This window comes from Salvelinus fontinalis, chromosome 40, assembly GCF_029448725.1.
Source record: "Salvelinus fontinalis isolate EN_2023a chromosome 40, ASM2944872v1, whole genome shotgun sequence".
NCBI classification, from domain to species: Eukaryota; Metazoa; Chordata; class Actinopteri; order Salmoniformes; family Salmonidae; genus Salvelinus; species Salvelinus fontinalis.
In genome coordinates this window covers 19,972,635-19,999,317 of record NC_074704.1, presented here as the reverse complement: position 1 = coordinate 19,999,317, position 26,683 = coordinate 19,972,635, and the positions used below count along the sequence as shown (strand labels likewise).

Here is a 26,683-nt window from a genome sequence, read left to right as displayed (position 1 = left end):
TATCTACTCCACCTGCTTTGGCAATGTCAACATATGTTTCCCATGCCAATAAAGCCCCTTGAATTGAATTGTTCTACTCCTCCAGGCTATCTCTATCTCGGGTCACACACACCACATCTTATCTATGGAATGCCAGCTGTAGGTCAATTGTCAGCTCAAGCCCTCGAGGCCCAACTCAGTCCCACAGACACAGATGAGAGAGTACTCATCCTAGCTATTCGATGCATAAACAGTATTACCATCATCGTGTAATTTTTCTCTCACAATATATTTTTTTGATACTTCAATGGTCTTAAAATTCCAAATCAAATAGTTAAATGATCCTTGTTATGACCTTCTTAAAACAATTCCACACACACATACACTAGCCACCACACTAACACGCAATGGAAATGATGGGGGCATGTTTTAAAAACGGAATGTCCATGTCACCTGAAATCAATGATGTCATCGTTGTAGTAGCTAGATGAGGATGTTAAGTTTGCAAATGTCTACAGTAACTATTGGGATGGACGATGATTTAATATGCTGATGTGGAACATTTTATACATGAAAAAAGATATCAAGGATGCATATAGAGTAGGTGAAACCATACATTTTGAAGAGACTGAATTGGCATATTTTTGTACAGTGGTATGTAGAGTACAGTACATATTAAAAGTTAAATATTCACAAGCATACAGTTTGTCTTGAGTCAACAGAGAGCTCAGAAAACACAACCTTAGACTTGGAGAAAATCTCAGTCAGCCTCTAATCTCTTACAGCTCTGCACAATGTGAATGAATGTCAAATAATATGAATTATTACCTGAAATCAATTCAAATCAATTCCATATTTGGTTTGATGTAACTTTTATTTCAGGTGGTTTGGCCATTAAAAAAGAAACATGCTCATATGCCCTCATCACTTCCATTAAATGTTAGATTAAAGTTAGCTGAAGGTTGCAGTGGATGTTTAAACTAGACTGAACCATGGATTACAGTTTATCTTGGCCCATAGACTACTTTCAGGGGGAGGAACCATCTAACATAACTGCAAAACAGTAAACTACTCCTTTAAGTCATTTAGCAGAGGCTGTTCTCCATAGCGACGCACATATTCAGTGCTTTATCGTTTGGTGGGAATAGTGACTCATAAAGACCTTGATTCTCTCTCTGTCAACAAGATCAACACCATCATGTACTCAGACAGAGTGCTGGTGATGCATTCTGGGAAGGTGGTGGGGTTTGACAGCCCTGCTGATCTGTGTCAAAGCGAGGACTCCATTTTCTACAAGCTGGTTGGTGCGTGGGGGGATAGAGTAGAAGCCATCAGAGGACTAATGACAATAGGAAAAGTCAATGGGGATCTCTCTCTGTTTCCCCACAGGAGGCCAGTGGTGGATGGAATCGGTGGACCAACCAACCACCCGTCCAATGGAGGTGGTAGAAGTTGGCCCTATAATAATTACTGGTCCAGGGTTAGATTTGTTTTTCATCCCCATGATCATTAAGGTTAGGATTTGGTGTAGGGTAATTTGATCCTAGATCTGTAGTTAAGGGCGGCGACTTCTGCCTTGAGGCCCACCGACTGACATTTGACCTCAGAGAGTAAGGTCTGAGTAGTCCAACCCGAGCGAGATTATTCTTTTACTACATTTTAGAAAGTCGGGTTAATTTTCTAACCTGGGCGTCATGTGGAATTTCTCTGCTTTTTATTCATTAAACACGTTAATGTGGTACGAAATAACTGACGATGTGTCAGTAGCACAGAGGGTCTGAAGAATCAATGAATAAGCACTTTAATTGCTTTTGTATGAAGGGAGTATTTTATAGCACTAGAATGGATTTTGACTGAAAAGTTGTCTTCCTAGAGCAAGTCAGTCATTCACTTTGCAGCATCGTCAATCATTTATGAATGTCTGAGATTCCTTTTGCACCTGGTCTATTGGCAGTATTAGTAATATCTAGAAAGAGCGCACATTAATGGACATGCTTCACATAGATAAAATGCATGTTTACACACTGTTTGCTGTACGGACGTACTACAGACGAATAGACTTTGTGATAAATAAAGACAATTTAAAGTTACTCTTTTTCTATTTGTTTACCATTCACACAGAGCACATTTGTTTGGAAGCTCCTCACAATATTGTTATGTCTGATGATTTCAAGCCATTCTGTAGTAGAACTACTGTATATCAGTCATTTGAGAATGTTTCTGTTTTGTAATACACTGTAAGAGAGAACATCTCAGGGAGAATCGCCTTTACATGCAGCGTTTTCAGTAGTGGTCAGTACTCTCATGTACAATAATATGAAGGTGTAACATATTCAAAATAAAATGTCTGCACTGATGTTACACGTCTGGTCACTTTTTTGATTTATTGAGTTTGCTTGAACATCATGATGACAATCGTCATAATTAGTCATTATATTTCTATGATTTACACATCCCATGTTATTCTTTTGTTGAGTTTTTGTTCATCAGAATGTCATCACGATTACATAATTGTCATTAATGGTAATTGGAAGGAGTAGCGCCACCTTAAAGGTATGGTTACATAGTATGAATGTTAGGTCTCATAAGTCAGTTCTATTCGAGTCTTAATCCCTAGATCATGCCACCCGTTCATTGTTGTGCCTTATAATTACCATGAGTCATGGATGAACGCCTAGCTGCCCCTCCCTTGAAACAAGACAACTCTTTGGCACACCTCTGCATTTTTTTCTATTGCCATACTATTTGTTTTCCTCCTGTCTTGGCGTGGCGAGTGCTCCGTTTTTTTTCTCCCCCCCTTTATCTCACAGTTCCAGTCTTGAGAGGCCAGGTTTCAGTGATCACGGTGCCTACCTGGACTGGGGAAGTTGTGTGTGACGGTGTGTGGCTGGGAAGACATGCCGAATGTGGAACCAGTTTGTCTGCTTTGGGGAGAGTATGCTTTCGCTGACGTGAGGCACGGTGTAGGCAGTCTTACAGGAGTAAACGGCAGGGACCGATAACATTGTGTCGCAACTCTCTCATATTGACGGTTAAACTCTTCAATGGCTGAATAACAAGAACAAACACAGTCAAACTACCCCAATGGAGCCAAAGGTAAGAGTTGTTGTCAACTTTTGCTGAAGTACTCCATCCAGACTATATGGTGCCATGTACTATTACTATTGTTTAAGAAGTTCACAATGATGTCATCGTTGTAGTGGCTAGATGAGGATGTTACATTTGCAAATGTCTACAGTAACAACTGACATGGACGATGTTTTAATATGCTGATGTGAAACATTTTATACCTGAAAAAAGATATCAAGGATGCATATAGAGTAGGTGAAACCATAAATTTTGAAGAGACTCTGAATTGGCATATTTTTGTACAGTGGTATGTAGAGTACAGTACATATTAAAAGTGCTTCTACACCTGCATTGCTTGCTGTTTGGGGTTTTAGGCTGGGTTTCTGTACAGCACTTTGAGATATCAGCTGATGTAAGAAGGGCTTTATAAATACATTTGATTTGAAAGTAAAATATTCACAAGCATACAGTTTGTCTTGAGTCAACAGAGAGCTCATAAAATACAACCTTAGACTTGGAGAAAATCTCAGTCAGCCTCTAATCTCTTACAGCTCTGCACAATGTGAATGAATGTCAAATAATAGGAATTATTTGAACAGAGTAATTGTCAATAACGTGCCATGTTTCATGAAATATGATTGCAGCTTTTAGCTTACTGTCAGTCCACTTTTCTTTGAGTCCATATACAAGTAACTGACAAAATAAAGGAAACACCAACATAGGGTGTTGGGTCACCACGAACCACAACAGCTTCAATGCACCTTGGCATAGATTCTACAAGTGTCTGGAACTCTATTGGAGGGATGCGACACCATTCTTCCTCAAGACATTCTGTCATTTGATGTTTTGTTGACAGTGGTGGAAAACGCTGTCTCAGGCTCCACTCCAGAATCTCCCATAAGTGTTCAATTGGGTTGAGATCTGGTGACTAAGACTGCCATATGGCATTTGGTTTACATCGTTTTCATGCTCATCAAACCATTCAGTGACCACTCGTGCCCTGTGAATGAGGGCACTGTCATCCTATGGGGGCATAGCCATAGTAGCCAAAATGGGGAATAGCCATGGTAGCCAAAGTAATGGCCTGCCCAGTATTTTTTATATATGGTGGTATGTTAATTGCTTAATTAACTCAGGAACCACACCTGTGTGGAAGCATCTGCTTTCAATATACTTTGCATTACTCATTTACTCAAGCTTTTCCGTTATTTTGGCTGTTACCTGTAGTTACCATTCCTAAATGCATCTTTCATAAGACGTTGTTGGGGATGTGGGATAATTACATTCAATCTCTGCTCCTGAATGAAAGTTATTCCATTCACTGTCACGCTTGCTCCTGCTCCCCCTCCCAGGCGCTCGAGGGCGCCAGGCTGCCCTTCATTACGCACACCTGTCACCATCATTAAGCGCATCAGCGCAATATTGGACCCACCTGGACTTTGTTGATTTCCCCCTCTATATCTGTGTTCCTCACTGAGGCATTCCCGCTTTAAGTTACAGTTTTAACAGTGGCCAACAGTGGCCACAGTCTGGCCTACCAGACAGTGGCGGTCAGTGCCATTTAAGATGAGGGAGGATGATTATTATTTTTTTCATTAGTAGGCCTTATTTCTATTACAGCATATTTGATGACTGTCGATCATATTCCATTCACCCAGTTGATTGTAACTGCGATAGGTTTAGGCCACTACATGATACTCCCCATACCCATCATGAGGTTGCTACAACCTAGCCTATGAATGAAAGTTTACAACGTAGGTGCACACAGGTCGAGAGAAAAATGTGAGATGACAGCTAGTGACACATGAACACACAGTGACACATTCAATACTGTCTTGCACACTTCTTTCCTGCTTCTAGCTGATATATTGTGTAATTGTTAGTCCAACAGTTGCAAACGAGAGTTTCTATTGGACAAATTCAGGTATGTTTATCCCTTTGATCTGTTTGCTTCAGTTTAATAAACTTTTTTCAACAGAATCTGCGGAATGAATACACCCCTGATCACGTTTAAACACAGTTCACTTTCATAGCAGCCATGTTGTATTCCTTCTTCCATCTATGCACTCTCCGGCTCTCACCTTTTCCCTTCGCTTGTGGACTTTAATGCACAACACAGCTGTATGTGACCAGGCGAAAAAAAACTTTCCAAGCCAAACCATATCATAACACACAGCCTACATCCTTGTCACCATATTAGCTAAAGCAACGTCATAGTCAACATAGCTAATAGAACTAACGCGTTAGTAAACATGCTACAATCATGTAGTAACGTTACAGTGTGCAGTAAGTAAGCAGTTTAGCACTTACACCGGCAGTCCCCGGTGGCAATAAATTAGTAAAACCAAAAGCTTACCTTGACTTGGAAGAGTTCCAGTGTTGTGTTGGATAGTCATAGCTACAGTAGCTAGCTAACATAGCATCCCTCTGTTTGAGCAGGGTGTTTGAGTAAGCTGAACTAGTTAGCTGCATTTGCTAGCTAAGTAAGTGAAACTGAAAATGGAAAAAAAATACGAAATCTCTCTCTCTCGCTCTTGCTTCTCCATTTTGGAAGAAATTAATTTGTTCAAACTGTTAAAATATTGTCTTTCTCTCTGAGTCAACTACTCACAACATTTTATGCACTGCAGTGCTAGTTAGCTATAGCTTATGCTTTCAGTACTAGATTCATTCTCTGATCCTTTGATTGGGTGGACAACATGTCAGTTCGGGCTGCAAGAGTTCTGATAGGTTGGACAACATCCTCCGGAAGTTGTCATAATTACTGTTTAAGCCTATGGAATGGGGTGGGAACCATGAGCCTCCTAGGTTTTGTATTGAAGTCAATGTACCCAGAGGAGGATGGAAGCTAACTGTTCTCCGGCTACACCATGGTGCTACCCTACAGAGTGCTGTTGAGGCTACTGTAGACCTTCATTTCCAAATAGTATGTTTTAATGAACTATTTGGTGATGTGTTTATATTTAGTATAGTTTTATAAAAAAACACAACTTTTTTCATGTTTATTTTATGAAACTGGTCCTCCCCTTCCTCCTCTGATGAGCCTCCATTTCTACCAGAGTGGCCTACCATCAAAAACAATGGAGAAAATGCATCCCATAACATTTGAACATGAAAAAACCTGTTTTATCATTCAGCCTACAGTAGTAGCCGATGTGTGTTGTTCAATGTAGACCAACATTCCATGAAACTTTTGAAAAAAACATGCAGGGCTTGACATTAACCTGTTTATCCACTTGTCCTTCAGACAAGGGAGGTGACTGAAAAATGTTGTTGTGATGTTTGATGCAAAAAACCACTTTACAACATAAAATGGATTATTATTTTCATACCAGACAAATTATTGCTACCCTCTGCCTATTTGCTACTGAGCTTATTAAAGCCTATAGCAAAATACGACATTCCCCTTTAAGACTAAAAAAAGCTGTTGACCTGACTGGCTTTTCAAAGATGTCTAAAAATGTACTCTCTTATTGTAGACTACAAATTATCTATAACTGGGCTAATAACTCACTAACTAGCAAAGGAAATTAACAAAATGTGCACACGTGGCTACTATCATGACACAAGGCAAGACCCAGATGCAGACACGGGAGGCAGATGGTTGGAGTCTTACAGTATTTATTAATCCAATAGGGTAAGGCAAGAGAATGGTCGTGGACAGGCAAAAGGGTAAAACCCAGTTCAGAGTCTAAAAGGTACCGAAGGGCAGGCAGAATCAATGTCAGGGCAGGCAGGATGATCAGGCAGGCGGGAAAGTAGTCCAGAGTCAGACAGGGGTCAGAACCGGGAAGACTGTCAATAAGAGAATAGCAAAAGGAGTACGGGAAAACACCCTGGTTGACTTGACTAACATACAAGACAAACTGGCACAGAGAGACAGGAAACACAGGGATAAATACACTGGGGAAAATAAGCAACACCTGGAGGGGGTGAAGACAATCACAGGAACAGGTGAAGCAGATCAGGGCATGACAGCTCCATGCAGCTCTTGCTTTGATCTCAAAACAAGTACATCTACTCAAGACCACCCATGCTGTAAACACAGTCCAGTTCAAAGTAAATGGCACAGATCCATATACGGCAATGGTCTATTTGTATATAGGCCTGCTACAGCTCTGATTACATCCCTCCTCTCTCCCTTTCCACCACTGACACTGACCAAAAAGGGTCACCGTCTTTCATCTGATGGCAAAACTCAAGTCACACCGCATTATTTCTGCCTCATGCACAAATTCATGCTGTTACTCCTATGTTATACTTGAGTAAAAGTAAAGATACCTTAATAGAAAATGACTCAAGTAAAAGTGAAAGTCACCCACTAAAATACTACTTGAGAAAAAGTCTAAAAGTATTTGGTTTTAAATATACTTAAGTATCAAAAGTAAATGTAATTGCTAAAATATACTTAAGTATCAAAAGTAAAAGTATAAATAATTTCACATTCCTTATGTTACGGATAGCCAGGGCCACGCTCCAACTCTCAGATATCATTTACAAACAAAGCATGTGTTTAGTGAGTCCGTCAGATCAGAGGCAATAGGGATGTTCTTTTGATAAGTTTGTGAATTAGACTATTTTACTGTCCTGCTAAGCATTCAAAATGTAATGAGTACGTTTGAGTGTCAGGGAAAATGTATGGAGTAAAAAGTACATAATCTTTTTTAGGAATGTAGTGAAGTAGAAGAAAAAGTTGTCAAAAATATAAATAGTAAAGTACAGATACCCCAAAAAATGACTTAGGTAGTACTTTCAGGTATTTTTGCTAAAGTACTTTACACCAGTGCTCATTCATTACTGCTGCAGTGCTTGTTGTAACGCTGAGTGGAAATAGGAAGAATGCACATTTCCTGGTTTATAAAAGTTTTGAATACAAAACCTTGACAGTGCTGAATAAGAACTTACACATGAACTCACTCATAAAAATTCCTTGACAGTCTCTCTAGTCATGGTTTTAAACGTTTTGAAATCTCACAGTATCAACTTTGCTGTAGCTTTCTTTTATGCCTGCTACGTTACTGCAGACACGGTAATCTGAGCCCTCGGATTGGCCAGCATTAGGTATATAGTGCACTTGATTTGCTCTCCGGGCCCGCCGGGAAGGCAGAGTTGTACCTTCAGACACATGAAATCGCAACAGTTCTCTACCAGGTGCACAGGGCAGCTGAATTGGGTGCACCTACCGTCAACAGCCCGAGACAAATAAAAAAAAATAGATCGACCAATTGCTAAATCCACTTCAATCAGTGTAGATGAAGGGGAGGAAATAGGTTAAAGAAGGATTTTTAAGCCTTGAGACAATTGAGACATGGATTGGGTATGTGTGCCATTCAGAGGGTGAATGGGCAAGACAAAACATTGAAGTGCCATTGAATGGGCTATGGTAGTAGGTGCCAGGCGCACCAGTTGTGTCAAGAACTGCAACGCTGCTGGGTTTTTCACGCTCAATAGTTTCCAGTGTGTATCAAGAATGGTCCACCACCCAAAGGACATCCAGCCAACTTGACACAACTGTGGGAAGCATTGGAGTCAACATGGGCCAGCATCCCTGTGGAACGACACCTTGTAGAGTCCATGCCCCAACCAATTGAGTCTGTCTGAGGGCAAAAGGGGAGGGCATTAGGTGTTTCTAATGTTTGGTATACTCAGTGTGGTTTAGTAAGTCTGAGTGATGAATATTTTTACATATTCATCTTTTGGAGGTATTTGATGATGAAGTAAATTATGATTATTATGATCATTGTGGAATCGGTAGCAGAGCACACACGTTATTGCTCATAGAGCAGCAGTCTCACGAAGCATGTGACACAAATCACTGACACGACTTATGCTCTAACGATTGTTTACAAATCACTTTATTTGAGCACCTGCCACAGCAAGCTTTTCATAATAGAAAGTGGTGGGTGTGGTCATTTCTGAGTTTACACCCGACTATAGTACACTTATATATATATATATCTCTGGACAAACTTGTTCCTGTTGTTCCCTCCATCTCCCAAGGCCACACCTCGAATACGTCAAAAGTGCAGCTACCTGGGTGTCAACCATGCGCCTATTTGCTTATGTAAACAGGTTAACCCTCCATAGCCCCTCTTTAGTGGTGATTTCAGCTGATTTTGGTCTTTATGGTAAAATGAGCTTCGCCATTATTGTATTTGCTTGTATTTTTTATTCTGGAGTGTAAATATGATATTTTTTTGCATTTGATACTCTTGAAGGCTACGAAAGTATGCTGCAGTATATAGGCCTATATGATTTGATAATAATAGATTGAAACCAAGCTGAGCATTTATTTTTAATTGATTCTTTCCTCCTCAACAGGTTTAAACAGAAGAACTTTTCATTAAAGGCTGCTGTGAAAACACCAGAAGGATCATGGTATGTGAGATCATTCATCCATCAGGCATGATGATAGTAATAACAAGCAAATTCCAACACAATAAGCTAAGCAGAAGGAAATGTACTTTTTGAAAAACACCTATGCCCCAACTTTACTTTCTAGAAGTGAATTCCATTTTTAAAATCTATTTTAAAATGATTGTAAATAACATGTATTTTTAAGTTCATTGTGGAAATTCTGTTTGATGTTTGGGTTATTGAAACATGACCAATGCTGAGGCCACACACCCGTCTTTGCACATTTCTTGTAACTACCTTTGTATATCTGCTTTTAGCCTGGTCACCGTAGGGGAAGGAGCTTCTCTGAGGGGCTAATGCTGGAGGAATCAGAAAAGGGAGGATTGGTCGTCTCCAGCGTTATCGGTGGCTCCTCTGGCAATCAGGGGCTCAAAGAAGGTATGAGTCTTTTATTTAATGTATGCCATTTTTGTTGGGGTACTTATGTTTCTTTGAGAAAATGTAAGATTTCACATTTTGAATTGTTGTCTGAATTTTGTTGAATAGTAAAATACAGTGTAACAGTGAAGAAAAAATAATACACTGCTCAAAAAAATAAAGGGAACACTTAGGTGACAGACACAGCAAACCTTTTTGCCACAGCTCGCATTGATGTGCCATCCTGGATGAACTGCACTACCTGAGCCACTTGTGTGGATTGTAGACTCAGTCTCATGCTACCACTAGAGTGAGAGCACCGCCAGCATTCAAAAGTGACCAAAACATCCGCCAGGAAGCATAGGAACTGAGAAGTGGTCTGTGATCACCACCTGCAGAATCACTCCTTTTTGGGGGGTGTCTTGCTAATTGCCTATAATTTCCACCTTTTGTCTATTCCATTTGCACAACAGCATGTGAAATTTATTGTCAATCAGTGTTGCTTCCTAAGTGGACAGTTTGATTTCACAGAAGTGTGATTGACTTGGAGTTACATTGTATTGTTTAAGTGTTCCCTTTATTTTTTTGAGCAGTGTATATAAAAATACTTAGACACATTTAGAATCATTGAAATGTTCAGTCACCATGATTTAACTGTGTTTTTTTCAGGAGATGAAATTGTGGGTGCCACAATCAACTTTGACCAACTTTCGAAAGACGATGTGTTGAAAATACTGAAGCTGATGGCTGATAATGGATTTGATGAGAAGGTTCAAGTTCTGACGAAAAATAATTTGAGCAAGAGTATGGGGACCTTGGACAGCATCAAAGCACCAGAGGAGGTTTGTGGAATATAGTTAGTAATAGAATAAGCAGGGGGGGAAATTATTTCAGAAAGGTTGCTGGATAAAATATGTTATTTTTTAAAGGGACAATTCGAGATGTTGGCAATGAAGCCCTTTATTTACTTCCCCAGAGTCAGATAACCTTGTGGATACCATTTCTATGTCTCTATGTGCAGTTTGAAGGAAGTTGCTAACTAGTGTTAGCACAATGACTGAAAGCTAGCATGCTAGCCGTTCCTGACGCTAGTTAGCTTTGGCTCGTACCTCCAACTTCCTTCATACTGGACGCAAAGACATAAAAATGGTATCCACGAGTTCATCTGACTCTGGGGAAGTAAATAAAGGGCTTCATTGCCAACATCTCAAACTCTTCAATTAAGGATTTGTTTCTCTTTACAGATGCTGAAGGATTCATATAGTAGACTCTACAATGCCAAAATAAATAGGTTCATGAAGGATGACAGCCCTGGACAACCTGCAGGTGCTAGGAAAAGAGGCTCCCATAAAGGACAGGTTAAGGGCAAGGGACCGAGACCTGTCTGGGACAAACCTAAAGTTAAAGGTGACCTCAAACCCCCTGTCCTCACCATGGATTACCCAGTTGTGGAGACACCCAAAGTAGATGCTCCTACCTACCTAGAGTCTCCAGACCTCAAATTCTCTGCTCCAAAGTTAGAGGTGCCTAAACTTGATGTCAAAGGCGTGGTACCTGATGCTCGCGGTGGAGAACTTTCATTGCCTAATGCCAACATTAGTACATCAGATCTCTCCCTGCCTCGTTTAAATGGGTCACTTAACATTGATGCTCCAGCAGTTAACCTGAAAAGGCCATATCTTGAAACTGATATAGATGCTATTGATGCTCCAGAATTTGATATGTCTTTGCCCGACGTTGACCTCAAACACCCTGATCTTGACCTGAAAGTTATAGATCCACTTCCCAAAGTTGTAGGAGATATCAATGTCCCGGAAGCAGAGCTCAATCTACCAGAGGGGGTTGTCACTGCACCTACTTTAAATATCAATGCCCCAAAGCTTCATATTGAAAGAACAGGCAAAATGTTCAAAATGCCCAGATTTAAGATGCCTGACTTGGGTCTCTCTGGACCCAGTGTAAATGTACCCAACCTTGAGGTTGATACACCAAATATGAGGATCCCAGATAAAGATATGCCAGGAGTTAATCTCAAAGGTCCCCAACTAGACCTACAAGCAGCAGATGGTAATCTCAAAGGTCCTAATCTAGACCTGCAAGCCCCAGATGTCAGCATGGTGAATATGCCTTCAAGTAAAATCAGAGTCCGGTCCTCCAAGAAACTGAAAAACCCAAACCTTGATGTGGATGATCCCTCTGGTTTTTTTGAATTGCCTAAGGTTAGGCTCTCTCGCAGAGTACCAAAAGGACCAGATTTAGACATTGATACAGTTTTAAAGACTGCAGACATGCATCTTAAAACCTCTTTGATTGGTGCTCCTGACCTGAATGTCCCTGATGTAGATTTACCTTCAGTAGACCTTAAAGGTTCCAAAATAGATCTAGAATTGCAAGATGCAAACATTGGTATCCCATCTGGGAAGATCAAAAAAACAAATCTTGGTATGCCTGACTTTGATATATCTGGACCAAGAGTTAGGACTCCAGACCTGGACCTCTCAGCGGATGAAATGTGTCTATCAGACGTCTGTTTGCCTGACCTCAGTACTCCAGATATTGGCATACCCTCAGGTAAATTCAAACTAACGAAACCGCATGCAGAACTCAAAGCTCCTGATTTCGATGTGGATGCCCCCTCTGGTAAACTGAAGATGCCCAAATTTGGCTTCTCTGGCCTAAAAAGACCAGATCTGGGCATTGATGCTGATGTAAAAACACCAAAGCTAAGTCTCAAAGCTCCCAAGATAAAAGGTGGACTTGATGCACCTGACTTGAACTTACCCAAAGTCGACCTGAAAGCACCTAAGTTAGATGTAAACACTCCAAATATTGACATTGATGCACCCTCATTAAAATTCAAAATGCCAAAGTTTAAGATGTCTAAATTTGCCCTTTCGGGCCCTAAAGGGCCAGAGGTTGGCATTGATGGAGAGTTGGATGGACCAGACCTGAGCTTATCATCTTCCAAATTAAAACAGCCAGATGTGGATGTTGGTAGCTCATCTGGAAAATTCAAGATGCCAAGTTTTAAAATGCCAGACTTTGGCTTCTCAGGCCCAGATGTTCAAGGGCCTGACTTTGAGGTAAAGAATCCAGACTTGGATCTTTCAGCCCCCAAGTTTAAAGGGGGGATTAGTCACCCTGATTTGAATCTGCCAGATGTAGACCTCAAAGGCCCCAAATTAGACTTTAATGCACCAAATGTAAACTGTAATATGCCCTCAGGTAATGTCAAAGTACCTACATTGAATAAACCAAAGGTTAATCTGAATGCTCCTGATCTGGACATTGATGGCCCCTCTGGTAAACTGAAAATGCCCAAATTTGGGCTGTCTGGTAAAATGCCAAAATCCACAAAACTGAATCTCAAAGCCCCAAAGCTAAAGGGGGGAATTGATTCCCCAGAATTGAATTTTCCAGATGCTGATCTCAAAGCCCCTAAACTAGATGTAAACACCCCAGATCTTGACATCGGTGCACCCATTGGGAAATTCAAAATGCCCACATTTAAAATGCCTAAATTCAGAGGCCTAAAGGGACCAGATGTTGACATAGATGGAGACTTAGAGGGCCCAGATATAGATATCAATGCCCCCGCAGCTAACCTCAAAGGTCCCAAAACAGGTCTAAAAATGCCAGATTTGAAGATGCCTGATTTTGGGCTATCTGGGCCAAATGTAGATGAACCTGACTATGACTTACCTGATATTGGCCTCTCAGCCCCAAAGTTAAAAGGGGGAATCAGTCCCCCTGATTTAAGACTACCTAAGGGTCATCTCAAAGGGCCTAAACTAGATCTCAATGCTCCAGATTGTGATGTTGATGCTCCCTCTGGTAAACTGAAAATGCCCAAATTTGGGCTCTCTGGTACAATGCCAAAATCTCCAAACTTGAGGCTCAAAGCTCCAAAGATGAAGGGGGGAATTGATTTTCCAGACCTGAATTTCCCAGATGCTGACCTCAAAGCCCCTAAACTAGATGTGAATGCTCCAGATCTTGACATCAATGCACCCTCAGGGAAATTCAAAATGCCTAAATTCAGAGGCCTGAAGGGACCAAATGTTGACATTAATGGCGCTATAGAGGGACCAGATCTGAACTTGTCATCTTCCAAACTCAAGGGTCCCAAAGCAAACCTCAACATTCCAGATGCTGATATTGACAGTCCATCAGGAAAATTCAGAATGCCAACTTTCAAGATGCCAGATTTAGGTTTATCTGGACCAAAAGTTAAGGGGCCTGACTTGGATCTTTCAGCCCCCAAGTTTAAAGGGGGAATTAGTCACCCAGATTTGGATCTGCCAGATGTTGACCTCAAAGGCCCCAAATTAGACCTCAATGCACCAGATGTAAACTTTAATATGCCCTCAGGTAATGTCAAAGTACCTACATTGAATAAACCAAAGGTTCATCTGAATGCTCCTGATCTGGACATTGATGGCCCCTCTGGTAAACTGAAAATGCCCAAATTTGGGCTGTCTGGTAAAATGCCAAAATCCACAAAACTGAATCTCAAAGCCCCAAAGCTAAAGGGGGGAATTGATTCCCCAGACCTGAATTTCCCAGATGCTGACCTCAAAGCCCCTAAACTAGACATGACTGCTCCAGATATTGACATCAATGCACCTTCTGGGAAATTCAAAATGCCCAAATTTAAAATGCCTAAATTCAGGGGCCTAAAGAGACCAGATGTTGACATTGATGGAGACTTAGAGGGCCCAGATATAGATATCAATGCCCCCACAGCTAACCTCAAAGGTCCCAAAACAGGTCTAAAAATGCCTGATTTGAAGATGCCTGATTTCGGGCTATCTGGGCCAAATGTAGATGCACCTGGTTATGACTTAACTGATACTGATCTCTCAGCCCCAACGCTAAAAGGGGGAATCAGTCCCCCAGATTTGAGGCTACCTAAGGATCATCTCAGACGGCCCAAACTAGACCTCAATGCTCCAGATATGCCCTCAGGTAGATTCAGAGTTCCAACCATAGAAAGGCCAAATGGTAGCATCAAAGCCCCTGGTTTTGACATCAGCACTCCTACATTCAAAATGCCCGAAATGCCTAAATTTATGTTGTCTAGTTCAAAAAGACCAGATCAAGACATAAGTGCTGACATAGGTTTGAAATTGTCAAAGATGAAAGGTGGGATTGGTTCACCAGACCTGGACCTACCTACAGTTGACCTAGAAGCCCCTAACATGGATTTAAACACTCCAGATATGAACATTGATTCACCTTCTGGGAATTTCAAAATGCCCCACCTCAAAATGCCTAAATTCAGCCTTTCTGGTCTGAATGGTCCAGATGCTGGAATAGATGGAGACATTGATGGACCGGACCTGAGCTTGTCAACCCTGAAAGTAAACACAGGGATCGGTTGTCCAGATTTAGACATAAATGTTCCCTCTGGTAACCTCAAAGGCCCCCAAGCTGATCTCAATTTGCCAGACAGTGACATTGCTATACAATCTCGAAAATTCAAACTGCAATCCTTTAAATTGCCTCAGTATGGAAATCCCAATCTAAGGGCAGGTACAGATATGGACTTTATGAAAACAAATGACATTTCTCCTCCAAAGGCTAAAGTGGATCTAAAAGCACCAGACTTGAAAGTTAGTCACCCAGATGTCAGCCTGAGTTTACCCAAAGCTGATATCAGAGGCCCAGAATACAAAGTGTCATCGCATAGTAAACACAGATCTGATATCCCAGGTGAAGCGCATATAAAATTGCGGACAATGGACATAGATACCGAAGTGACACTGCCACACACTGATAGGAAGTCTAGGAAGGTCAAAGGAAGGGCCAGTGATCCCATTGCAGATATAGAATTGCCAAAAGTTGAGTACAAAGCATCGGGTTTAGATCTGCGAAGTTCAGACCTTAACGATCCCACAGGGAAATTAAAAATTCCCAAATCCAAGACTAAATTGGGTAGTCATACAAGAATACCAGACTATGATATAGACTCAAGTCTTGCCAGTATTAACGCCTCAGTCCCTAAACTCCCACCCCAAAGGTATGGAGTAGAGGTTTCACAGCCAGATTTACATTTGAGTAGAACTGACCTCAAGGGCAATAAACATCATAGAAAAGCCCCAGCTGGTGAAACTGGCAGAACAAAAAGGAGAAGTCCAAAACAGTCTGAAATTGGAATGTCTATACCAAATTTTACCCATGGTTCAAATCCCAAAATGTCTGAAGATAAAGAAGGATATTTTGTCACTGCATTTCCCAAACATCTCAAAGGGGATGTACCAGATGGAACTGGGAGCCTGAAAAATCGGCACAAGGAAGAGTCAAACCGTAGATCTCATACACTCAGAAGTCTCGATTTCAGTGCATCAAATGTGGACCTTGAAGTTCCAGAAGATGAGACCTTAAAAGGGTCAACATTCTGGCTTTCAAAGCTTATATAGCGTTCAGACAACTGACTAAATGTAATTTTAGGCTTGTTTGAATCACAATCTTCTGTTGAAACATAATGCAGAAAACGTCTGTTACGTATAAAACAAGCATCAGATTATTTGCACATATTTGTACTTTTTTATTGCCATTTGTATTGGCATTGGCATTTGTTATGAACATGTTGAAAACGAATGTGTAAAGCTTTCTTTTGTCAAGTGATTTAAAAAATGTATGAAAGGTTTATGTTCTGCTGATAAGCTATTTGAATGGTATTTTTACTATACACTTGCTACATTGTAATAAAATAAAATGGGATTTAGTAACTTTTATAAAATCTTTGGTTTTATCTTTCTTTACATGAATTCAACAAAATAATTATTTCAAAACAACTTCAAAATGCATTAGCCAAGGCTTTATTATTCTGACCTGATTCTGACAGTAGGCCTTATTTCCCTTACTTTTTAACATTGAATTAATGTTTGGCAAATTCAATATTTCAAGCTGAGAATATATATATTTTTTAACTCAACTGCTATTTTTGTAGAAATATTTAGGTTTGAAAAAAAAAGTATAGTATCGTTTCACCTGTTAGAGATGTTCACCTCCGCACCGCTAGGTGGCAGTCTTATCACTCTTGCCTTTACGCAAGGTAAACGTCATCAGTATGCGACAACACACTAGCACTGCCGCATGACCTTTCTTATTTGGAAATTGAAAAATCTAGAAAATGCATGTTTGTTTCAGAATATGATCTCTTCAAAGACTGTTTTGAAGAAATCGCACGTATTTAGTTGTCTTAATTAGGTTTACAGAAATGTTTCGTTTATCAGTTATAGTGTGTGGTCGAGGCATTTGTAAAAAGGTGAGCGTTAAGCTAGGCTAATGCTAACTTAGCTAGCTGTCACTTTATTGACGATATATAAAGATGTAGTGGATGAAATTACTGCTGGCACATATAAAAGCTCATTGTCAGGTGTTCTTTTTTTAGTTGGCTTCATCTTTCTCTGGAGAGAACGTTCTACCCTCAAATTTACGCATCCCTTCCAATCTCGTGGACCGTGCAAGAACAAGTAAGGTCTGCTTTTTCATTCACTGCCTTCTATCATGCATTATGGATCATTGAACTGATGGTGCGAATTTGAAGAAGCTAGTTCTATACATATGCATGTAGACTGCAAGACCCTGCACAGACACAAAGATTTATTCCCCCATTCTTGAATGCAATGTCGGTGTGTCATTTTCAGAGCGTTCATTTCCAACTAGGTCAGATGTAAGAAAGCTATTGATGACTTGTGGTCTCTTTCCAGAGAGGCCTCCTCCTCCATCAGACTCTAGTCTTCCTGTGTTGAGGAGGTGTGATGCTGCCGTCCCTGTACACCTGAGCCCAGTACAGACATGGGTGGAGACGTTGGAGAGGCGGGAGAGTGAAACTTTGGGTTTGGTTGACCTCCACCCCGATGTCTTTGCAGTCCCTACCAGGTAAAACTGTCAATGTCTAACATTTGTATTTACATTTAAGTAATTCAGCAGAGGCTCTTATCCAGAGAGACTTACATATTCAGTGCTTTATCGTTTGGTGGGAATAGTGACGCTTAAATGATTTTGTTCCCACCAGGATTGACATACTCCATGAAGTTGAACTCTGGCAGAGAAATTTCAAGAGAATTGTAAGTAGCTGCTGTTGTGGCCATATTATTAAAATTAGGTGATGAGAAATACAGGCATATTTCTGTAGGTTTATACCCAAAGCTCTGTACTTATGAGTTGAGCTATATTTGACTAAATGCACCTGCTCCTACTTTAATAACTGAAAATCTCCCTTAGAGCCATGCCCACACTAAGGTCAGATCAGAGGTGAGAGGTGGAGGAAGGAAACCCTGGAGACAGAAGGGAAGTGGCAAAGCACGACATGGAAGCATCAGGTCACCTATATGGAGAGGAGGTGAGGGTCTCAGGCTGTATGGGCCAAGTCAGTAGTATTGTGATAAGTGGAGGACAGCATTTTACTGGACACATACAGTTCAACACACAGTGACAAAACAAACATTACATTTTACGGTGCCCGTTCCAAGAATGAACAGACAAATGTCATCTAAATATCAGTCCAAAAGAAGGAACAGTCCCAGCTAAGAGCCAAAGTCATTGGAGAGATTTAAAACAATTAGAATAAATGACATCATTTCTGTTTTGCAGGTGGTGTTTCTCATGGACCCAGAGGACCAACTAGTTTTTACTACATGTTGCCTATGAAAGTACGTGTTCAAGGACTAAAAATTGCCCTCAGCTCCAAACTGGCCCAGGTATGTACCATTTTATTTGTGAAAACACTTCTCACAAGTACAAGTTCATTCACATCTTAAAAACGTCCTCTGTATGGTAATGAATGCTTTTTAATTATGCCATCTACATTCCTACTGTATTAATGTTGGGTGTTTTTCAGGATTATCTCTGTGTCGTTGACACTCTGAACATCCCCACACCTGACCCACAGTACCTCATGGACCTCATCAGATACCGACACTGGGGGGAGTCTGTTTTGATAGTGGATGCGTAAGTATCAGCAGTGAAAGAGAAAAAAAACCTCTGTGGACATCCTAGCTGAGGATTGAGTCTTCAATATTTTACAGGGGCGAAGAGCTTCCTGAGAACATCCTTCAGGCCACTGAGAGCTTGAAGACTGTGAATGTCATTCCAGCCATAGGTAAGTTGACACTGATTTTAAAAAATCGGGGGGGGGGGGGGCAACTAAATATTAAGGTGTTTAATGTTTTGTACACAGTGTATAATTGATCTAGGAGCAACATTGTTACATAGTACCATGTAAACTGTATTTACTGTTACTACACAGGCGAGGGCAAATTAATGTGAAGTTCAAATGTTTCCTGTTGACTTTTCTTCTACAGGCCTGAACGTTCATAGCATGCTAAAACACGAGGTCCTGATCCTCACCCTGGAAGCAGTGAAGTTTCTGGAAAACAAGCTGCTTTGGCACGATGAACGCTTCACACCGCTGTACCCGTTCAAACTCCCCTACACTGACCTGCCTTGAAGGCACTGGGTGAAGTAATAACGTCATGTAACATATTCAACGATCCAAATGTTTGTCGTGCATTTTAATATGTTCAATAAAAACTTGTGAATAAATTAATGTTACTGATAAAATATATGCAAACTGGTGATTAAAAGAGAGCCTATTTAAGGCGTAAGGTACATGATGCCTAGAGTCGATAGTTGTTTGGCGGTAGGAGTCCATTGGCCAAGTCATGTCGTATTTCCCATCTCAGGGCGGAGCGTTTCTTCTCTGTAGGCACCACGTAGGTGTTGGGCACAAATACTCTTCGAGGCTTCGGCTGGGGGAAACAATACAATATGTCAATGTTTTCAGTCATCGCAAGGTATTTACCCCCCCAGAAAAACATTGTTTATATATTTTCTGTTAGGCCATGTATGAGGTTTCCAGGGAGCAATGCAGCACAGCTCAGTGCATCCTCAGTGGTGTTACTTATTCCTGTTCAAATTCTTTAAAAAGTGGACCGTTCCTTGAAGTATTCACTCATTTGTCATGACTGGAAAGGTGGGGTCCTTGCGTTCACCTGTCCAACCATGTCTAATCAGCCATTTAGGAATGTGATTGGTTAATGATTAGTGGGCATGGCTAGGGAGGCAGGTTGGCTAGTGGGTATAAGACAACAGGTCCCAGGTTCAACACCTGATGCTGATTTTGTTTGTAAAGATCAGTGGGTTGGGCTTACAGCGAGAAAAGGCATGCCTGGGTCATTGCCCCCAAGTGGCAGAGAGCGTAACATGGGTTGCAATGCAGCAGGTCCCTGGTTTGAATGCGAGTCCCATATTATACATTCTCTATCAACTTGGATTACTTGAATAAACAAATGAACGTAAAATGTGGTTATGCCCTCAGAACAACATTGAATAAGAAACTCATCTGTCCTGTCTTCTCTAAATTAGGGGAAAGATGAATCAAAACACAAATACTTTGTCCATTTGCCTTACATTCCACAGAAATGTGTCTTAACACACACTGGGCACCAGGATACTAATACTTGAAATATTGAATGTTGACATGCATAATTTATGCAGGACTGTGTCAAACATGGCATGGACTAATGACATTCTTTTTTTGGGGGGGGGGACCCCCCGTCCGTTTAAGGAATTTTCTGACCTGAAATAATGAATGACAGGATGGTTACAAGATTATAAATGAAGCATACTCACTGGTAGAGGTTGGTACCTGAGCTGTTCCTGAAAATACAAAGAGTGATTCATTCAGACATTATGGTAATGCATCCTTATAATTCATCATGATTTGTCCACTACATGCAAAAAGTGGTCTTCAAATAAAGTATGTAAGCCAACTGAGTTTGTTATGGAGAAGGTGTTCATACCCTGATTTCCCAGTGCAGTGCTTTCCTATCCTTCTCTCCTGGTGCCTTGAACATTTCCCAGTCCTGCTTGTACTGGAAATACCTTTGGAAGATGGAACAATATGAAAATGTAGCACAGATCCACAGCAGTAATCTTTCAAAAGATGTATACTGATTATTTAGACATTTCGGTAATTATCCTTTTACTTTGCCACTGGGTCGGTCTTCTTCAGGCTTCTGGTGTGAGGGTGATCCATCACTGGGCGGATAACTGCAAGAGCAGACATGAGTGACTACGTTTAACTGGGGCACATTGTAACAGGACCGTGTGCGGTGAGCACGATGACGTGTAACAGCAGTGTGGGTACTTACACGACTTGGGCCGGGGTCTGATGTCACTATCGCTCTGAGATCTGGCCTGTAAGAGATTTAAAACATTTGTTTTCAACAAACATACATATATATACCCGTTGCAACGATTCTCAAAAAAGATCCTGGACGTGAGGATAAATTATATTTATTCCAAAAACATCAAACCCTACCTCTTCAAAGAGTATTCTAAATAATCCCACAGCACCCCCCCCCCCCCTTCGTGAACTAACACTCACACTTTCTCCCCTCTTACTAGCTCAGACTTTGCTGATAGCTACTTTGAGGAAAATGTACTTACTATGACTGATATGTGGTTGTCCCACCGAGCTATCTTAAGATGAATGCACTAATTTACGTCGCTCTTGATGAGAGCATCTGCTAAATTACTAAAATGTACCCATGTTTAATCTTCTGAGATTAATAAACAAAACCGAAGTTAGCTCCCAAAAAGGCAAGAGTACCCACCATGCCTCTGTAGGCTTTGAAGGCACTTGGGAGACAGTCTGATTCAGACCTGTCACTCAGACTGCCTGCATCCTCACTCTCCAGCTCCGACTCCTGGTGGGTGGACATGGACACATGAATCGCTCCCAGACGCTCCCCCAGCCCACTCACTGCACCTGAAAGGGAGACATAAATGGGGAAACAATTAACACGTTAGCCTTAGTTACCACTGTGTAAGGCCATAAGCAATGCTAGTAAGCTCTAGGCAGGTGTTTTATGATCACTGAGCCGGACAGGCCCAGCACATCTCACATTTTAGTTATACAAGTGCTGCAAGAGGGATTATAGTACTATGCACTGGATCAGTGGTTCCCAACCAGGGTACTTGGCCTATCCACAGGGGGGTACTTGATAAGACTCATGAGACCATAGGCTTACTGGTAAAATGCACAAAGGGGTACTTCAGGGGCAAAATTCTGTTGGTGGTACAGCAACCGAAAAAGGTTGGGAACAACTGCAATGAAGGACATGACTTTCAACTAAAATTTCTGGCAACTTCTTTCACTTTGTTCTCATGTACAGGGTGTCAGTCCATTATGCACATACTTGGACTAAGGGGATGATACCTATAGAAATTGTATTTTCATACTATAGGGAGAATAGACCGGGTATGCGGTTTACCCCTTTTGTGTCTTCTGTTATCCTCCCACTCTTCATTGTCTTTGCACTCAGTGAGAGAACTTTCTTCGGGACACATCCCATCTAATACTGCCTTGTCATTTTTAGTCTGAGCCAATGTATAGTCATCTTCACAGTAGTTCACATCAGTGCGGTCTTTGCGCTCCAATTCAACAGGAGGATGATCTTCACAATATGCCATATTAGAGAGGCTTCGACTGTCTTCCAACTTCTCCACAGCTTGTCAAAAAAGTCCACGTGTAATCTAACACTAAGCTTTGTTTGTCAATATCAACAGTACATTTCCAATAGCGCCTAACGAACCTATTCACAGTTGAATAGCTTGTGACATTTGTTTCCAAAACAGACACGTCAAACATTTCCAAACCAACAATCATAAAAGAGAGGCTTAGCTTGCACGTTAAACCAGTATTGTACTCACGGTCTCTTTCGTCAGCAGAGCTGCTTTGCTCCAGGTGTCTTGATAAATCCATAGCATAGCGTGTGGGACTTTTTAATTAAATGTAGTGGCTTTCGAATAGCCATGGGAAAACCAGTTGCAAGATTTGAGACGCAAATCCAAAATCCCATAGAAAGTCAAGAATCCAATGGCTTTAAACTTGAAATGTTTTATATGTAGAATCCAAAATGATAAGTGCAAGGTAAACAAAGGGTCCAATATTCCATTTAAATTAAAAGATCAAGGTAAGACGTATGTGGGTCCCAGTAACCCAAACATTTGCCATAACTAGCAGGCCCTACTTCTTGTCTCTAAATACCAAATGAACCTATCTGGGCGGGCCCGTCCATACTTTAATTCTGGCTAGAGGGCATAATTTACCTATTCTCATTCAAATCATAAGACCACATAACCAAATTAATATATACACACACCTTATATAGAAATTAAATCAAGTTATTCTAAATAGAACAATATGAACTAATAAACAAATATTTGCATAACCAAAGACATAGAAACTGGCTCCAACAACAGGCATCTGAAAACTAAATACAATTATATACCCTGTAGTTTGGATCCTGGGTGCTGATTGGCTGTGTATATCAGACAATATACTTGTTTACTGTTCTATTTATGTTGGTAACCAGTTTATAATAGCAATAATATACCTTATGGGTTTGTGGTATATGGCCAATACACCATGGCTAAGGGCCGTATCCAGGCACTCCACGTCGTGCGTAAGAGCAGCCTTTAGCCGTGGTATATTTAAGCAATAAAGAGTTGTGGCCAATATACCACACCCAACGGTTGTTTTTATGCACGACACAAACCGGTTTCCAACATAAATATAACAGTAAACAAGTAGTTGTGTCATACCCGTGGTATATTTAAGCAATAAGGCCCGAGGAAGTGTGGTACATGGCCAATATACCACTGCTAAGGGCTGTTCTTAGGCACAATGCAACACGGCATGCCTGGACACAGTCTGTAAGCATGGTATATTGGCCATATATCAAACCCCCGAGGTGCCTTACTGCTACTATAAAATGGTTACCAACATAATTAGCGCTGTAAAAGTAATTGTTTTGTCATACCCGTAGTATACGGTCTGATATAACACAGCTGTCAGCCAATCAGCATCCAGGACCCAAACTGCCCAGGTAATAATGGCCAACATACCACACCCCCCCAGGCCCTTACATTTTAAATATAGTACTCCTAAGCCTTTATGCATAACATTATTGAATTACCTGAATCTTCACTATGTGTTGATTCATCGCAGACGTGAACTTGGCCTTGATGTTTCCTTTAGGAAGAAACAGAGTGAGGTTGACTCAAGTATCCTCAATAGCACACGTGATCATTATAGTCTTAACAAAGCCACACGTGACCATTATAGTCTTAACAAAGCCGCCTGATGTAAACTTACCGTACCTAAGGACTTTCCTCTTAATAAAGGGTCTCCCATGCGCTCCTGTGTCTCGGTCTGGTGTGGATGACTGACTGACAGTGAACGATAACTGCTGGAGGTCAGTTAGGTCTGGATCCACTTCCAGCCTATTAGGGGCTGTTGAGGGGCGCTGGTATTTGGGGGCAACAGAGTGCTGAGTGTAGGAGTCATACTCCTGTCTGGCACCATAGTTACTGTTGTCTCTGCTGTATGTGGAGGTTAGCACCTGGGTGGAGCACCGAACAAAGTAACATGCCATTCTAGTATTAGCATTATTATTATTTATATATAAATACAACACAGCTAGATGAAGGGGGACTGAATGATTTGGGACAAGAATATGCGAATATATACCCGTCTTTCATGGTGTGACGGACCAGCCTGCGCAAACACATTTCTGAAGGCTGCGGTGTTATCCTGATGAACTGTTAGGGGGAAAACAAGGAAATTACAATCAAGAGACTCAAGAGGAACCACACTGCTCATCAAAAGGTGCAACCAACACTTACTGACCAGGGCCCAGTTTCCCAAAAGCATCTTAAGGCTAAGTTCATTGTTAAAACCATAAGAACCATAGGATCCCATGGCTCTAAGAGGAACTTACCCTTAAGATGCTTTTGGGAAACCAGGCCCAGTTATTTTTGATTATGTAGTGGACATGAGAACACGTACAGTGATCTCACCTTTAACCTTGGTGACTGCAGGAGGACTTTTGAAGATGGTGCTTTGAGATCTTGTCGAGTTCAATTCACTGGACGAGTGGCTCTTAGATTTTTCATGTCGGATCAGTTCATCTAGATCTATATACACACACACACACACACACACAAAGTTGCTTCTCCACCAATCTGACAGCTAACTTGCAGCGTGAAAGTCACAAAACATAACAGTTATTTCAGATTTAGTCAGCATTTGGTCATCAAAATGTAGGCCTATATTTGCTAATTCTATCAACCCACCTCTTTTGAATTCATGTAGTCTGTGTCTTGGTATGTTGTTGTAACCAAGTGCCTCCAATTGGTGTTGTATTTCATCTTCTGAGAAATCCAGCTGTTCCATTTCCTGAAAAAGAATTGTCCCATAAATGTAATATAAGCAAACGTAAGTAGTTCGTAGTTGGATAGTTAGATGGATAGCGAGATACTGCTAGATAGATAGCTACATGAGAAATGATGGATAGCAGAGAATAATGATGTAAGTGATTGACTAAAATCAGCAACAAGTTGTTTTCTAACTTCAGGCTAGACAACCACCAACCAAACTCTCGCTACAATCAACCAAACGTTCATGATCGCTTCCTTATCTAGCTAGCCCAAATCAACAAAAAGGATGCACGCTAGCAACTAACGTTCGCTTCAAATACACGTTAAATTACCCAATGGCCCGCTAACATTAAGTAGCTAAATTATAATAGAACTAGCTAGCTAACTTAGCACGCTAGCAGGATAACAAAGACAGCAGTTCAACACAACAGGCCATTTTGCCAATGCTAACATTGATTGATAAAATGTGTTTTACCTGTACAGTGTGAGCTTCTTATAATAAATGCATGACGTTAGCTACGTCTATTTTGCCGCACAAGTATTGACTGAAACAGTTAGCTAGTTACTGTTGTATTTTCAGTACCAAGACAACAACACAGCTGTTGTTCGAAAAAAACGACGCGCTTTGAAAACGACGCCCTTTCAGTATTTTCTTCGGTGGATTTAACTTTGTCCAGAAATATCGCCGCCTTGTGCAAGGAAGACCGTGTGGATACCCTGACAATGCAGTCAGTGCCTATGATGATGCCTTTACAAGATTTTGTCTGAAATGTTTGTGTGCTCGCCAGTTTGCGGTGCCATCCCTATGGAAAATAAATGGGGATGGCATAGGGTTTTGGAAAAAACGCCGAAAATATGGTCTGAAGTCAACATGATTAGGAGCTTGTATGCGTTTTGTTCTATAAGATAATAGCAGTCAGTTAACATGACCTTGATGAATTATGAAGCCTTTATGTGATAAATGTATTTTTTTTATTATTATTCCATAAATTATTCAAAATTCACAAAAAGTGATGTTAGTTTATGACGATTATCTCATAGAACAAAACGCATACACTTTCTTAAGCCTGTTTATCACAGACCTTATTTTAGGCGTTTATCCAAAAACGCCATTAATTTTCCTCAGAGGCTTTGTCCAACGAACCATGGCGGAGTTAGTGCCTACAAAAAAGACGGCATTACTACTATATTTCTCTCTATGAGATGGCTATATAAAATAAGCATTAAAGCAAGTCAATCGAAATTGACAATGTAATCAGTGGGTATATGTGTTTGTTGAATAATAGATCTCACTCACGTTTATTTCTTGTAGGCCGCCAACAATGTCTAAAATCAAATCAGGCTGACAGATTTAAATTAATTTTGCTCTCTCATTTACAAACTCTATGTTGAAGAAATATTGCATTGATGATTGCAACAGCAACATAATTTATGCTGTATGTTATACCTGTGCAGAAGCAGGCTAGGTTTTATCCTATGCTATTTGGGAAAAGGTTGGATTTGTTATTTATTTTTATTTTTACAATATGTAATAAACTGTTGGAATACAAGCGTTTAGTTGACAAACTACAAGTCAGAGAAAGTTGCAGGTATTTATACATCTTGAGAGAACATTATAAAT

General features: G+C 40.7%; 3 protein-coding genes across 3 annotated transcripts; 2 read left to right on the top strand and 1 right to left on the bottom strand.

Annotated features, from left to right (window-relative positions):
- Positions 1–2,740: 2,740 nt before the first annotated feature.
- On the top strand, positions 2,741–16,567 carry LOC129839568 (neuroblast differentiation-associated protein AHNAK-like). The gene is made up of 5 exons (XM_055907093.1): positions 2,741–3,075; positions 9,370–9,426; positions 9,723–9,843; positions 10,492–10,664; positions 11,067–16,567. The coding sequence occupies exons 2-5, from the start codon at positions 9,424–9,426 to the stop codon at positions 16,242–16,244; spliced, it is 5,475 nt and encodes a 1,824-aa protein (XP_055763068.1). The 5' UTR covers positions 2,741–3,075; positions 9,370–9,423; the 3' UTR covers positions 16,245–16,567.
- Positions 16,568–16,881: 314 nt separating this feature from the next.
- Positions 16,882–19,377, top strand: mrpl4 (mitochondrial ribosomal protein L4). Its single transcript, XM_055906853.1, has 9 exons — positions 16,882–17,095; positions 17,222–17,303; positions 17,541–17,712; positions 17,849–17,900; positions 18,058–18,175; positions 18,427–18,533; positions 18,674–18,783; positions 18,861–18,934; positions 19,137–19,377. The coding sequence occupies exons 1-9, from the start codon at positions 17,048–17,050 to the stop codon at positions 19,280–19,282; spliced, it is 909 nt and encodes a 302-aa protein (XP_055762828.1). The 5' UTR covers positions 16,882–17,047; the 3' UTR covers positions 19,283–19,377.
- On the bottom strand, positions 19,328–25,819 carry LOC129839415 (centriolar and ciliogenesis-associated protein HYSL1-like). Its single transcript, XM_055906852.1, has 12 exons — positions 25,538–25,819; positions 24,979–25,081; positions 24,703–24,819; positions 24,374–24,444; positions 24,004–24,245; positions 23,820–23,875; positions 21,453–21,607; positions 20,988–21,033; positions 20,823–20,886; positions 20,637–20,718; positions 20,467–20,493; positions 19,328–19,583 (listed from the first exon to the last, which is right to left on the bottom strand). The coding sequence occupies exons 2-12, from the start codon at positions 25,076–25,078 to the stop codon at positions 19,452–19,454; spliced, it is 1,092 nt and encodes a 363-aa protein (XP_055762827.1). The 5' UTR covers positions 25,079–25,081; positions 25,538–25,819; the 3' UTR covers positions 19,328–19,451.
- Between the last annotated feature and the right edge of the window lie 864 nt (positions 25,820–26,683).